Here is a 13,202-nt window from a genome sequence, read left to right as displayed (position 1 = left end):
AAACAACATCTTTTAGCAACCATCAGTGAAAAACGCATTGCATCCGCACTTAGCGATTTTCACGCAGCCCCATTCACTTCTATGGGGCCAAGAAAATCGCAGAATATAGAACATGCTGCGATTTTTCACGCAACGCACAAGTGATGCGTGAAAACCAGAGCTCATGTACACAGACCCATTGAAATGAATGGGTCCGGATTCCGGATTGCAAGGAGAGAACAGGCGGGAATAATTGCATATAAATTCTTTATTTTTCTTTTTTTTATATTTAAATAGAAGATGTCGATAAGCGTCCACACGTCTCTGAGGTACAAAAAGGGATTTAAATAAAGTGGAATTACCAGAAACGCCAATCAGAAATAAAATAAAAAAAATAAAATAAAGAAGGCACGTCATGGGATTATTAATATTAAGAATAAAAAAAAATCTGCTCAGGACACCGGCGGCCTGGAACCTGATAGATAAAACTGAGGCTGGATTATTAATATTGCTTTACATTTAAAAAGTCAGACAAAATAAAAATCGCTCTGTTCCATAATAATATAGATATATACATCAAAAAATAGAATTCTAGGAAGGCATTGGATCGATGCGATTAAAATTAAAAAAAATCCTATATAAATGTGCAGGTGTCTTTATTGTAAGGGGAGAACCAGGAATTGCATTTATTCTTAAATAGCCATGGTACCTGCAAAGAAAAAAAAGAATATATTAAATATGATGAGAATACATTTTGCAATGGTTATATATAGGGTTTGGGGGGCAGAACCACACAAAAGTGGCAAAAAAACGAAATAATACATAACATTATGATAGAAAATGTTATAATGGTGGCATAAGAGATATTGGAGGCAGAACCACACAAAACTGTACTTTTGTCTGTGGCTGTGTTTTTATTGCAATTCATTCAGTTTAATTTAATGGTGCAGTACCAGACACAGCCTATAGAACAAGGGTGGCGCTGTTTCTTGAATTACAAGCAGACCCTTTATTCTAATTCTACAGAAACCCTTTATGATACGCGATTTACTTAATGCTGGTGATAACGGTCTTGCACGGCCCAATGTCTGTGGGAGATGACAATGGGGGATCCGGCTGTAATACATGGTTGGGCTCCAGCCGTAACCGGAGCTAGCGGCGCTTCTCTCATGCTGTGCTGTCACTATTGTATGGAGAAGTGAGAGAAGAGGGGGTGATATTTGGGGAGTCGTGGGAGGACTCGTAGGAGGACGTCCTATCAGATGCTGGGCCCCCACAGTCGTCCACGGGGCCCGGTATAGTCATAAGCACCTGGGGAAGCTTCCCGATAAATATGTATACTAGACAGATGCCAGACAGTGCCATCCATTACCCATAGGCGATTATGGCATCCTCAGAGCTTTATAAAGTGGGAGGTTGTCACCCATTGAGGGTCCTCATTTATAAGCCAAAGCAAAGAGTGCATCTCTTGTGCTGGAGGACTGAAAACGTCTGCATATTACATGGACAGCCCATAGAGCTCAATGTGAACAGTGTAAATCACCACTAGGGGGAGCATATGTGGTTTATTATTTGCTTAAAGGGGTTCTGCAGTTCTTTTAAAATGATGATCTATCCGACACCCGGGACCCCTGCTGATCAGCTGTTTGAGAAGGCATCGGCGCTGGCAGGAGCGCCGCGGCCTTCTCTCGGTTTCCCTCAGGCCCAGTGACGTCACGACTAGTATTATTGGCCTGGGCGAGGCGAAGCTCTGTTCACTTGAATGGAGTTTAGCCGCACCCAGGCCAGTGATGCTAGTCGTGACGTCACTGGGCCGGCGGTAAACAGCGGTGCTACTGCCAGCGCCACTGCCTTCTCAAACAGCTGATCAGCAGGGGTCCCAGGTGTTGGACCCCCGCCGATCAGTTTAAAAGAACTGCAGAACCCCATTATTGCACAGCTGTGTGAGGCCTAGAGACTAAATCCCATGAGCCATAAAGATCTTCTGACGTCGCAAGGTCACCTGACATGCTAAAGTCACATGGCTTTGAAGCAGAAGTAGGATATAACATCAGGGGTCATGTGTACCCATGCGCTGTGGTAATAATTAGTAATATAAAAAAATACATAAGCCTAATGATGCGGTGTTCAGTAAGGATACTTTCACACTTGCGTTGTCGTTTTCCGGTATTGAGATCCGGCAGAGGATCTCAATACCAGAAAAATACGTTCCCGTTTAGTCCTCCTGCATTCTGAATGGAAGGAGATCCGTTCAGGATGCATCAGGATGTCCTCCGTTCCGGCAGAATTCCATTTTGTGACTGGACGCAAAACTACTGCAAGCTGTGGTTTTGTGTCCGGTCATAAAAACGGGGAAAAATAAAAAACAACGCAAGTCAATGGTGACGGATCTGTTCTTTTGGAAGCCTAAAAAACGGATCCGTCACCCATCGACTTTTAATGTCTTTAGTGATGGATCAATTTTTTATGTTTTGATTTCACACGTCCGCAAAATAGGTCTGCACCCATTCCGCAATTTTGCAGAACAGGTGCGGACCCATTAATTTTCAATGGGGCCGGAATGTGCTGTTCGCATCCACATTTGCGGATCCGCACTTCCGTTCCGCCCCAAAAAATAGAACATGTCCTATTCTTGTCCGCAATTGCGGACAAGAAAAAGCCTTTACTATGAGAGTGTCGGCGATGTGCGGTCCGCAAAATGCGGAACGCACATTGCCGGTGTCCGTGTTTTGCGCAAAACACATACAGACGTGTGAATGGACCCTAACAGAACGGATGCCTCCTGATGTGCAAAATCAAAACGGATCCGTTTAATTCCAGTATTGAGATCCTCTGCCGAATCTCAATACCGGAATTAACAACGCAGATGTGAAAGTAGCCTTAGGTGCATGGTGAGTTTGGGAACGAGGCTTGTGACCCTGCGACATCAGAAAGTCCTTACGGTGCATGGGATTTTTAGACACTACCCTGCGTGATGTGAAGTAGGAGGTTTGGAGCTCTGTATCAGAAAAGGAGAGTCCGGTTTATTAGAAATATAAATGGATTCTGAAAAATTAAAGGGGTTGTGTCATTTAAGCACTGGTGACATATTGCTAGGATATGCCACCAATGTCTGATAGGTGTGGGCCCCACCTCTGGGACCCGCACCCATCTCTAGAATGGAGCCAGCGAAGTGAAGGGGAGCGGACCACACACGTGCCGCCACCCCCTATTTATTTTTGTGGGAGTGCTGAAAATAGCCATGCACGGCCACTGCTCCATTCACTTCTATGGAGCGGACAGAAAGAGGCAAGCTCGGCTAATTTAAACAGTCCCATCGAAACTAATGGAGGGTAGCCGTGCATTCTAGAGATAGGTGGAGGTCGTCGAGGTGGGACCCGCACCTATCAGACATTGGTGTCGTATCGCTAGGATACTTGTGATGACATAGCCCCTTTATTCAACACAGAATTGTTAATTGGTGTAATTAAAGGGGTTGTCCAGGAATGATTTAAAATGGCCGCCAGTAACCGGTCCTAGAATGTGAGCAGGACTGGTCGCCACCACTTGCAGAGAAGCCCAAGAGGGTGAGGGTGCCTCACAACCCACTGCTCTGCTGTACAACGGATGGGGATGATGCGATCCTGCCTACGATATGCCATCATGACTGAGCAGCCTGACAGGAACGCTCACCAATATGTAGTATAGACAAGTGCCAGAGTGTGGCGAGGACCCATCCTCTCACCCTCCTAAGCCGCTATGCAAGTGGAGGCAACCAATCCTGCTCACATTCTAGGACAGGTTGCTGGCGGCCATTTTAAATCAATCCTCGAGAACCCCCTTTAAAAGGGACACTGACAGGCCCAATAAGCATATTTAACAGTACAGGTCTTATAAAGTGTATTAAAATCATCTAAGTATCCTCCCTGTCCACCTTATAAATACAGTAAACTGAAGTTTTATAACCTGCTTGAATCGTCTTCAATCTGCCCAAGGGGCGGCGTTTCATCTACACTTGCGCCCAGCAAGCCTCCCCAACTGCCGTTTTGAAGCGCCGCCCAGCTCATCAATATTTCACTTTGCTGGGCGGCTTCTGCTGTCCCCGCTCTGAAGCGCTGCGCTGAACAGTGCCCAACGCATGCGCATAATGCAGAGGCTGAAGCGGTCTCCAAGATGCTGACTGTACGCAGGCGCGATGCTCCCGGCCAGTGGGGGTGCCGGGCGCATGCGCTGAAGATGAGACGGAGGCCGATGCCAATAGGATTGTATTGGGCATGCGCCGGATCTTGTGAAGTCGGGGACAGTAGTAGCCGCCCAGCGAAGTGCATATTGATGAGCTGGGCGGCTCTTCAAACCGGCAGTTGGGGGGCGGCTGTCTGGGCCCAAGTGGAGATGAAACGCTGCCCCTTGGGCAGATTGAAGACGATTCAAGCAGGTTATAAAACTTCAGTTTACTGGTGGACAGGGGGGATACTTGTATGATTTTAATACACTTTAGAAGACCTGTACTGTCATATATATACCTAAATATGCTTATTGGGCCTGTCAGTGTCCCTTTAAGCCTAAAGGGGTCCTGTTATTCTAGTTCTATGGGATATGTGCACAAACACATTATGTGTTCTTACCAAAGACAGAAAATTATGTTTCCACAGAACTCTCTGTGTCACTTTCAGCGCTTCGTGCAAGTATGTCGGCCATTAATGCCTCTTCTAATTTCTTTCGAACGTGTTGCACTCTCTCCTCCTGTTTCCTGAAATACACAACATAAGACAGGAGTTGTGAGAAAGGCTAAAAGACAAAAAAAGAAAAGAAAAGAAGAAAAATTTGAAGTGACCCTCCAGTTCAAGAAAAAAATAAAATAAAAAATATTACATAAATTAGGAAGCGAGCAGAACACCAATTCCCGGGCTCCTTATCTGCCATCCAAGATGGCGCGCCACTTCTCAGACTGATAAACACTGGCCCAGATTTTCTGTGTCTGCTCCAAATATATATGTCTAAAGTGGCGCATATTGGGGTTTCTACACTTTTTCCGACATGATCGACAAGGGGTGGGGCAGGAGTTCATGGGAATGGGAAAGGGAGCAGGGCCTATGTTGCGCCATTTTGCACTAAAACTGTGCAGCAATTCTGGCGTAAGACTCTGTCTCAAAGTAAACCAGCCGATAGTTGGTATAGAGTCAGTCAGTCCCTGCACCGCATTCATCATCCAGCCTGAGCCCCCGAGATAAATCTGGTGCAGATCTAGACACCGGCCTAAGCTTACCCCATCTACAGGGTCAGTAATGTGCATCAGAAGTCCAAGACACTTTCTACTTGCATTGGCCCACATGGTTCACGTGAGTAGTGCTGGCCAAATCAAGGGCAGGAGGAAGGGTCTTGGGCTACCATATTAACAGTATGCATCAGGTAGTCTGAGAGGCGGTGTGGCCATGTGGGATGGCGGAAGAGGAGCCTAGATTGGCGGATCTGCAGCTAAATAAAGCAATCGTGTACTTCTCTACTGATCCTGAGTTACATCCTATATTATACTCCAGAGCTGCACTCACTATTCTGCTGGTGCAGTCACTGTGTACATACATTACTTATCCTGTACTGATCCCGAGTTACATCCTATATTATACTCCAGAGCTGCACTCACTATTCTGCTGGTGCAGTCGCTGTGTACATACATTACTTATCCTGTACTGATCCTGAGTTACATCCTGTATTATACTCCAGAGCTGTACTCACTATTCTGCTGGTGCAGTCACTGTGTACATACATTACTTATCCTGAGTTATACTCCAGAGCTGTACTCACTATTTTGCTGGTGGGATCACTGTGTACATACATTACTTATCGAGTAACCATCCTGAGTTACATCCTGTATTACACTCCAGAGCTGCACTCACTGTTCAGTTCATGTACACTATTGGGTGCCGAGGATGACTGACTCACCAACAAGCCACTGTGCTATAATTAGGGTTTTTAGGTAAAAGGGGCAAATAGTCAACAAACTGCATTATTGACCAGAGCTGAATTCACAATTCTTTAGCCAGAGTTAAAGATTACAGCAAGTATTGATTCATATGGATTTTCATTCACAACTGGAGGTAAACTTTAGAGCTCACAGCCAAGAAAAGACCAGCAGAATTATAAATGTAGCCGTGGAGCAAAGAATTAGTACCTGGTAACTAAAGCTACATTTTTACAATATAGTTCACACTTGATATGTTTGTTATACATAGAATACTTCAAATCTTTAATGGGAGTCTGTCAGCAGTTTTGACCATGCGAATTTGAAGTTTTATGCTGCAATGTTCTGCTCCTGCAAGCAACCAGGAGGTGGAGCTTCACTTTGAAGTGCTGTCTGCATTTGAGCTGCTTCACAGCCCCTCCCCTCTGTGACAGCTGGACTGGTCTCCCTGTTGGATGCTACAGCTGTCACTCAGAGCAGAGGGGCTATGAAGAAGCTTAAAGCAGAGAGCACTTCACAATGCTAAAACTGGCAGAACAAAACCTCATAATCACACTACTCCTGATAATAAAAGCTCCTGCTGTCCCCAGCCCCTACCTAGTTCTGCCAGCAGTTGTGCATGCTCAAAACTGCTGACCGACTCCCTTTAAAAACCAAATGCAGTTTTTCACAACTCATTTCTACACTGGAGATGTCAGAACTGTATATATTCATCATCATGCAGATAGCCCGAAAGACTGAAATCGGAGAATATCTGTGACGCACCGCGGGGCAGGCTGACGGCGCACAGACTACTAAGATCCACGATCAGTCACTGACAGAGTTTCAACTCCAGAGATGAAACTCCAGGGACGACTCCGAAAGACTTGGCAGGACAGAGGATTCGCAAAACGGCACCTTCAAGCGAGATTTGTAGCGCTGGGCAAGCTCCATTAATTTATTGATTAAACGACCTGCCTGCATTAAATCCTAATGAGCAGAGGCTTTCACACAAACTGCGTCTAAGCACAGTCCTGACCGCAGCAAGGAGAACACAGCGCAGGGGTATACAGCCAGCAACGCACCGTGCTTAACCCCCTAAAGTCCAGGCTTACAGAACACAGATTTTTATTTTAGTCGCTGCTTTCCAAGAGATGTAACTTTTAAATTTTTCACTGACGTAGCTATAAGGCAGACTGAAGTCTGTTTTTTGTTGGTTTTTTTTTTTAGGAAGAAGAGGATTTTTTTGGACAGCTTTCAGGAACTTATAACTTTTTAAATTTAATCTCTTCATTTATTTATGGGAGAGGTGGAAATAAAATGCAGTTTCAAATCCAAATTTTTTTTATTTATTTTTCTTCTACTTTTTTTCACCGCTGACCATGCTACAGGCAGATTACAGAGGGATCAGCTTTCATCTCAGCTTTTCACCTGTGGGACCCGCACCTACAAGGAGAACGGAGCCGGGGAGAGTTGTGGCTGGAGGACCCCGGGTTTCCAGGGGCCAGTCCACCACCAGGCGCAGCTCCCCGCCTCTCCCATTGAAGTGAATAGGAGCGCACCGCGCATGCGCGGCCAGAGCGCCCATTCTTTTCTATGGGGCCGACAGAAATAGCCGAGCCAGCGCTCCGCTATTTTTGGCGGCTCCATAGAAATGAATGGAGGCCGGCTGCGCATGCGCAGTGCGCCCTCCTCAAGTTTCTCCGCTCCCATCTCCTTGTAGGTGCGGGTCCCAGAGGTGGGACCCGCACCTATCAGACAATGGGGGCATATCCTAGCGATATGCCCCCATTGTCTTATAGGTGCGGGTCCCACTGTTGGGACCCGCACCTATATCGAGAACAGAGCCCCGCAAGTGAAGGAGGGCGCCCTTAATTCATTTTCTATGGCTCGGCTATTTCCGTCGGCCCCATAGAAATGAATGGGAGCGGGGGCCGCGCATGCGCGGTACGCTCCCATTCACTTCTATGGGGAGCCGGCTTCGTGGTGGCCGGACTGGTGGGACCCGCACCTATAAGGCAATGGGGGGCATATCCTAGCGATATGCCCCCATTGTCCATGATGAGACAACCCCTTTAGGGGCTTGTCCAGCCCTATTGAAAGGGAACCTGTCACCATGAAAATGCAATGCAGGCTACAAGCGGCATGTTACAGAGCAGGAGGAGCTGAGCAGATTGATTCTGTGGGAAAAAAATTCTGTATAATGTGTATTATTATGTCAACATTTCAGAGGACACTGAAGTCAACGGGAGCAGCGCTGCAGTGACAAGCACTTTCCACTACAATATGGACGGTGCCGTGCAGTTCTAGCTCCGGCTTCCGGTGACAGAGCTACAAACAACGGGTGCGGATTGCAGGGTGGTTGTAACCATGGAAACGAGAAGTGTATAATGTGATAGAAAAATGAATCCAGCCAGCAAAGGAGGCAATATGGACAATCACAATACATTAGTAAGTGCCTTAACTTTCTCTACATAATAAATGCTATTTTCTGAAGTGATAAAACCCTTTGGCCCCTTTCACACGGGCGTTGCGGGAAAATGTGCGGGTGTGTTACGGGAACACTCGCGATTTTTCTGCGCGAGTGCAAAACATTGTATTGCGTTTTGCACTCGCGTGAAAAAAATTGCGCATGTTTGGTATCCAAACCCGAATTTCTTCACAGAAGTTCGGGCTTGGGATCGGTGTTCTGTAGATTGTATTATTTTCCCTTATAACATGGTTATAAGGGAAAATAATAGCATTGTGAATACAGAATGCATAGTACAATAGCGCTGGAGGGGTTAAAAAAAAATATTTAACTCGCCTTAGTCCACTTGATCGCGAAGCCCGGCATCTCCTTCTGTCTCCTTTGCTGAACAGGACCTGTGGTGAGCATTAAATACAGGTAAAGGACCTTTGGTGACGTCACTCTGGTCATCACATGATCCATCACCATGGTAAAAGATCATGTGATGGATCAGGTGATGACCGGAGCGACGTCACCAAAGGTTCTTTACCTGTATTTAATGCTCACCCCAGGTCCTGTTCAGCAAAGGAGACAGAAGGAGATGCCGGGCTTCGCGATCAAGTGGACTAAGGCGAGTTAAATATTTTTTATTTTATAATTATTTTTTTTAACCCCTCCAGCGCTATTTTACTATGCATTCTGTATTCAGAATGCTATTATTTTCCCTTATAACCATGTTATAGGGGAAAATAATAATGATCGGGTCTTTATCCCGATTGTCTCCTAGCAACAGTGCGTGAAAATAATACCGCATCCGCACTTGCTTGCGGATGCATGCGATTTTCACGCAACCGCATTCATTTCTATGGGGCCTGCGTTACGTGAAAAACGCACACAAAATAGAGCATGCTGCGATTTTCACGCAACGCATAAGTGATGCGTGAAAATCACCGCTCATGTGAACAGCCCCATAGAAATGAATGGGTCGGGATTCAGTGTGGGTGTAATGCGCTCAACTCACGCATCGCATCCGCGCGGAATACTCGCCCGTGTGAAAGGGGCCTTTTTAGTGCCACCGTGGCAATTGACTGCAGCATCTAAAAGGTTAATGTGCCGAGATCAGAGTAATCTTCGGCCCTGGTTGCTGTAATAGCAGCAGGAATGTATTACATACGGCCTCTTTCCTGCTTAAAGGGGTTCTCCGGGCTTTTAATATCGATGACCTATCCTCAGGATAGGTAATCAATATCAGATCGGTGGTGGTCCGACTCCCAGCACAGATCAGCTGTATGAAGGGAAGGCTCAGCTGTATGAAGGGAAGGCTCAGCTGTATGAAGGGAAGGCTCAGCTGTATGAAGGGAAGGCTCAGCTGTATGAAGAGAAGGCTCAGCTGTATGAAGAGAAGGCTCAGCTGTATGAAGAGAAGGCGCGCGCAGTGTCTTACCTTACTGATAAAAATGGGGCTTAAATCTGTGTTTATGACCTCTTAGCAAATTAGAGATAAGGGTTATTAGAGTGAAAGTCACACAGCTAGACAGACAGAGAACGGCTCAATAGTTTTAATAAAGACCAATTGAAAATATGATTTTTTAGCCCAAAATGAATAAAATGCAAACAAAGACCAGTTGCATGTTTCTAGCTGCTGCCATTCAGGAGATAGCAGCATCTAAAGCAGCCCCCCCCCCCCCCTCCCCCCTCCAGTTAGCTACTTTTCCCACTGCCGGAGCTGGACATTAGCGATTTAGGATACAGTCAGCTCCTATCTGATCGTGGGTCTATCAGACATGAACTGACTGTATTATAAATCACTACGATGCAGTCAGTTCGGAGCCGCGGTCCGTCTGCAAGATGATACACGGCTGATATACGCGCCCAGTTTCCCGGACCGAGCACGGTCGTGTGAATCGGTCTGGAATAATGAGGGTCGTAGTTTTCCCACTGCTGCAGATAATGAAGTTCTCTGCTATATTTGCTGGTAGAGGGTACTGTGACTGCAGACTATTACTCCCAGGCAGACGAGGGGAATGCAGAAAGTCCACACACACACACACACACCAGTTACACTGAGTAGGGGTTTGGCTTTTATAAAGCCAGGATTCTTCCCGGTGTCTTCTCACACACCATCTCTTCATTTAGAAGACGCCGGGGAGATTCTCTCCCTCGACCAAAAGCATTTTTACAACCTTTTCACTGCCCTTTCAGCCCCTACGACATAAAACTTTCTGATTCCAGCCGCGTTTCTGTGTAACGTAGCCGCATTCTTAGTATTGGAGGGGTGTAAATCTAACGACTGATGGATCGGCTGGATAATGCACCCGAGATTCTTCACACAAAGCTCCCGATAAGGGGGATGCATCACCGAACGGCAGGGGAGACATTCGCCTTCGGAGATGTTATATTGCGCAGGCTGTCACTGCTGTGGTAGCGGCGTTGGCTGTACGCTTGTGAGAGCGGCTGATTTTTATCTTCAGCATTTTGAGGGATAATAGAAATTTACATAGGGATATTAGGAAAATGGTATGAATTTGTGCGCTTGGCCGAACAGCAAAAAATGAGTTTTCATAGATCATGTTAATTTACAGGCTGTAAAACCAGATCAGAAAGAATTACTCGTCACTGCCACCTAGTGGGCGCATTGCAGAAAACCTCTCCCTGCACAACATACGGCCATCAGCCAGTTCTTGATGTGTTGGAAGCAGGAGTAATAGGTAAGAGTCAGGATCTGAGCTCTGACAGGGGGCAAATCGTGATGACTAGAGCACCTCCAAAATGGCCAGTCTTGGAGGGTTATGTTTCTGGTAAGTAAACATAGAAGCATAGAATGTGTCGGCAGATAAGAACCATTTGGCCCATCTAGTCTGCCCAATATACTGAATACTATGGATAGCCCCTGGCCCTATCTTATATAAAGGATGGCCTTATGCCTATCCCATGCATGCTTAAACTCCTCCACTGTATTTGCAGCTACCACTTCTGCAGGAAGGCTTTTCCATGCATCCACTACTCTCTCAGTAAAGTAATACTTCCTGATATTACTTTTAACCCTTTGCCCCTCTAATTTAAAACTATGTCCTCTTGTAGCAGTTTTTCTTCTTTTAAATATTCTTTCCTCTTTTACCTTGTTGATTCCCTTTATGTATTTAAAAGTTTCTATCATAGCCCCTCTGTCTCGTCTTTCTTCCAAGCTATACATGTTAAGGTCCTTTAGTCTTTCCTGGTGAGTTTTATCCTGCAATCCATGTACCAGTTTAGTAGCTCTTCTCTGAACTCTCTCCAAAGTATCAATATCCTTCTGGAGATATGGTCTCCAGTACTCAGCACAATACTCCAAATGAGGTCTCACCAGTGCTCTGTAGAGCGGCATGAGCGCCTCCCTCTTTCTACTGGTAATGCCTAGTAGTGGTTAGAACCTACCAAAAGTGGTCCAAAGGAAATACAACTAGTAAACAGGTGACAAGGTCATGGGCACCTAAGGCTCACCGATACATGTAGGGAGTGAAGGCTAGCCCATCGGGTCTGATACCATAAAAGTTAGGCCTAGTTCACACGAACGTTTTTTTTGCGGGTGTACGGGCCGTTTTTTTGTGTTCCGTATACGGTCCGTATACGGAACCATTCATTTCAATGGTTCCGCAAAAAAAACGGAATGTGTTCCGTATGCATTCCGTTTCCGTATTTCCGTTTTTCCGTTCCGTTGAAAGATAGAGCTTGTCCTATATTTGGCCGTAAATCACGGGTCGTGGCTCCATTCAAGTCAATGGGTCCGCAAAAAAAACGGAACACATACGGAAATGCATCCGTATGTGTTTCGTTTCCGTTCCGTTTTTTCTGAATCATCTATTGAAAATGTTATGCCCAGCCCAATTTTTTCTATGTAATTACTGTATACTGTACATGGCATACGGAAAAACGGAACGGAATAACGGAAAGAAAACGGAAACACAACGGAACTCAAAAACGGAACAACGGATCCGTAATAAACGGACCGCAAAAAACAATAAAAGCCATACGGTCGTGTGAACTAGGCCTTAGACTGTAAGACAATCTGCTGAAAGAGTGTCACGGTGGGGAGTGGGGGAAACCTCCCACCGTGCGGTGTCAAAGGGTAAAGGGGATCAGCCTGGCCAAAAAGGAGTAATAAGGGAGCAGGTCACCTCCTACAGCGTCCCTAATCCTCTCCCTGACTCCTCACCATATGAGTGGACCCCGATGGTGGGACGGCTCATACACTGGATACCTAATATCCTGAGTCGCCCTGAAAAATCGCTCACTTAGGAGCAGGGGAGAGACGACCTGTTCATCCACAACGCGGAGGAACAGGAGTCTCTAACTAAGGCCAGGCTGCAAGGAGGGGAAACGCATACAGCCAAAGGAGATGGCAGGTAAGCGAAACCAGTAACACACTTACCTGCCACAGACACACTGACTGGAACCCGTGCACAAGTGCTAGTGTCCACACCAACATTAAAGGACACAGCACACACCACAAACCACACAGGAACCCAGGACACCATTAGCTGCAATAAACGTGAGACACCATAAGAACATCTATGACCACAAGGGTGGCCCTCACTGGAAAGATGGTAAAGCCAGGAGCAGAAAACCACCAGCATACACCAAGGCTGAAGGAACCCTCAGCTTCAGGCATCCAGCAGAGGCTAAATAGCCCAAGCAGCCACACCCAAAAACTGAGTTAACCCTTCCAACACCAGACAGAGGAAGGAAGCCACTTAAAGGGGAAGTGCACACACAAGCATGCCAAACCACACGTAACCAACGGCAACAGCATGCGTGGCAACCATGTCACGGCAATCACCCAGAAGGCCGAGACCCTGCCACCGCATGCTCTCACAGCAA

At 46.3% G+C, this 13,202-nt stretch overlaps 1 protein-coding gene across 1 annotated transcript in view; it reads right to left on the bottom strand.

Annotated features, from left to right (window-relative positions):
• Positions 1-229: 229 nt before the first annotated feature.
• LOC122924865 (methyl-CpG-binding domain protein 2-like) overlaps positions 230-13,202 on the bottom strand; it is a 39,345-nt gene continuing 26,372 nt past the window's right edge. The window contains exons 6-7 of the mRNA XM_044276380.1: positions 4,584-4,708; positions 230-688 (exon numbers count right to left, since the gene is read on the bottom strand). Of these exons, the coding sequence (XP_044132315.1) occupies positions 4,597-4,708 (112 nt within the window). The 3' untranslated portion in view covers positions 230-688; positions 4,584-4,596. The remainder of the gene's footprint in view (positions 689-4,583; positions 4,709-13,202) is intronic.

Source organism: Bufo gargarizans, chromosome 1, assembly GCF_014858855.1.
Source record: "Bufo gargarizans isolate SCDJY-AF-19 chromosome 1, ASM1485885v1, whole genome shotgun sequence".
Taxonomy (NCBI): domain Eukaryota; kingdom Metazoa; phylum Chordata; class Amphibia; order Anura; family Bufonidae; genus Bufo; species Bufo gargarizans.
This window is presented reverse-complemented; position numbering and strand designations above follow the sequence as displayed.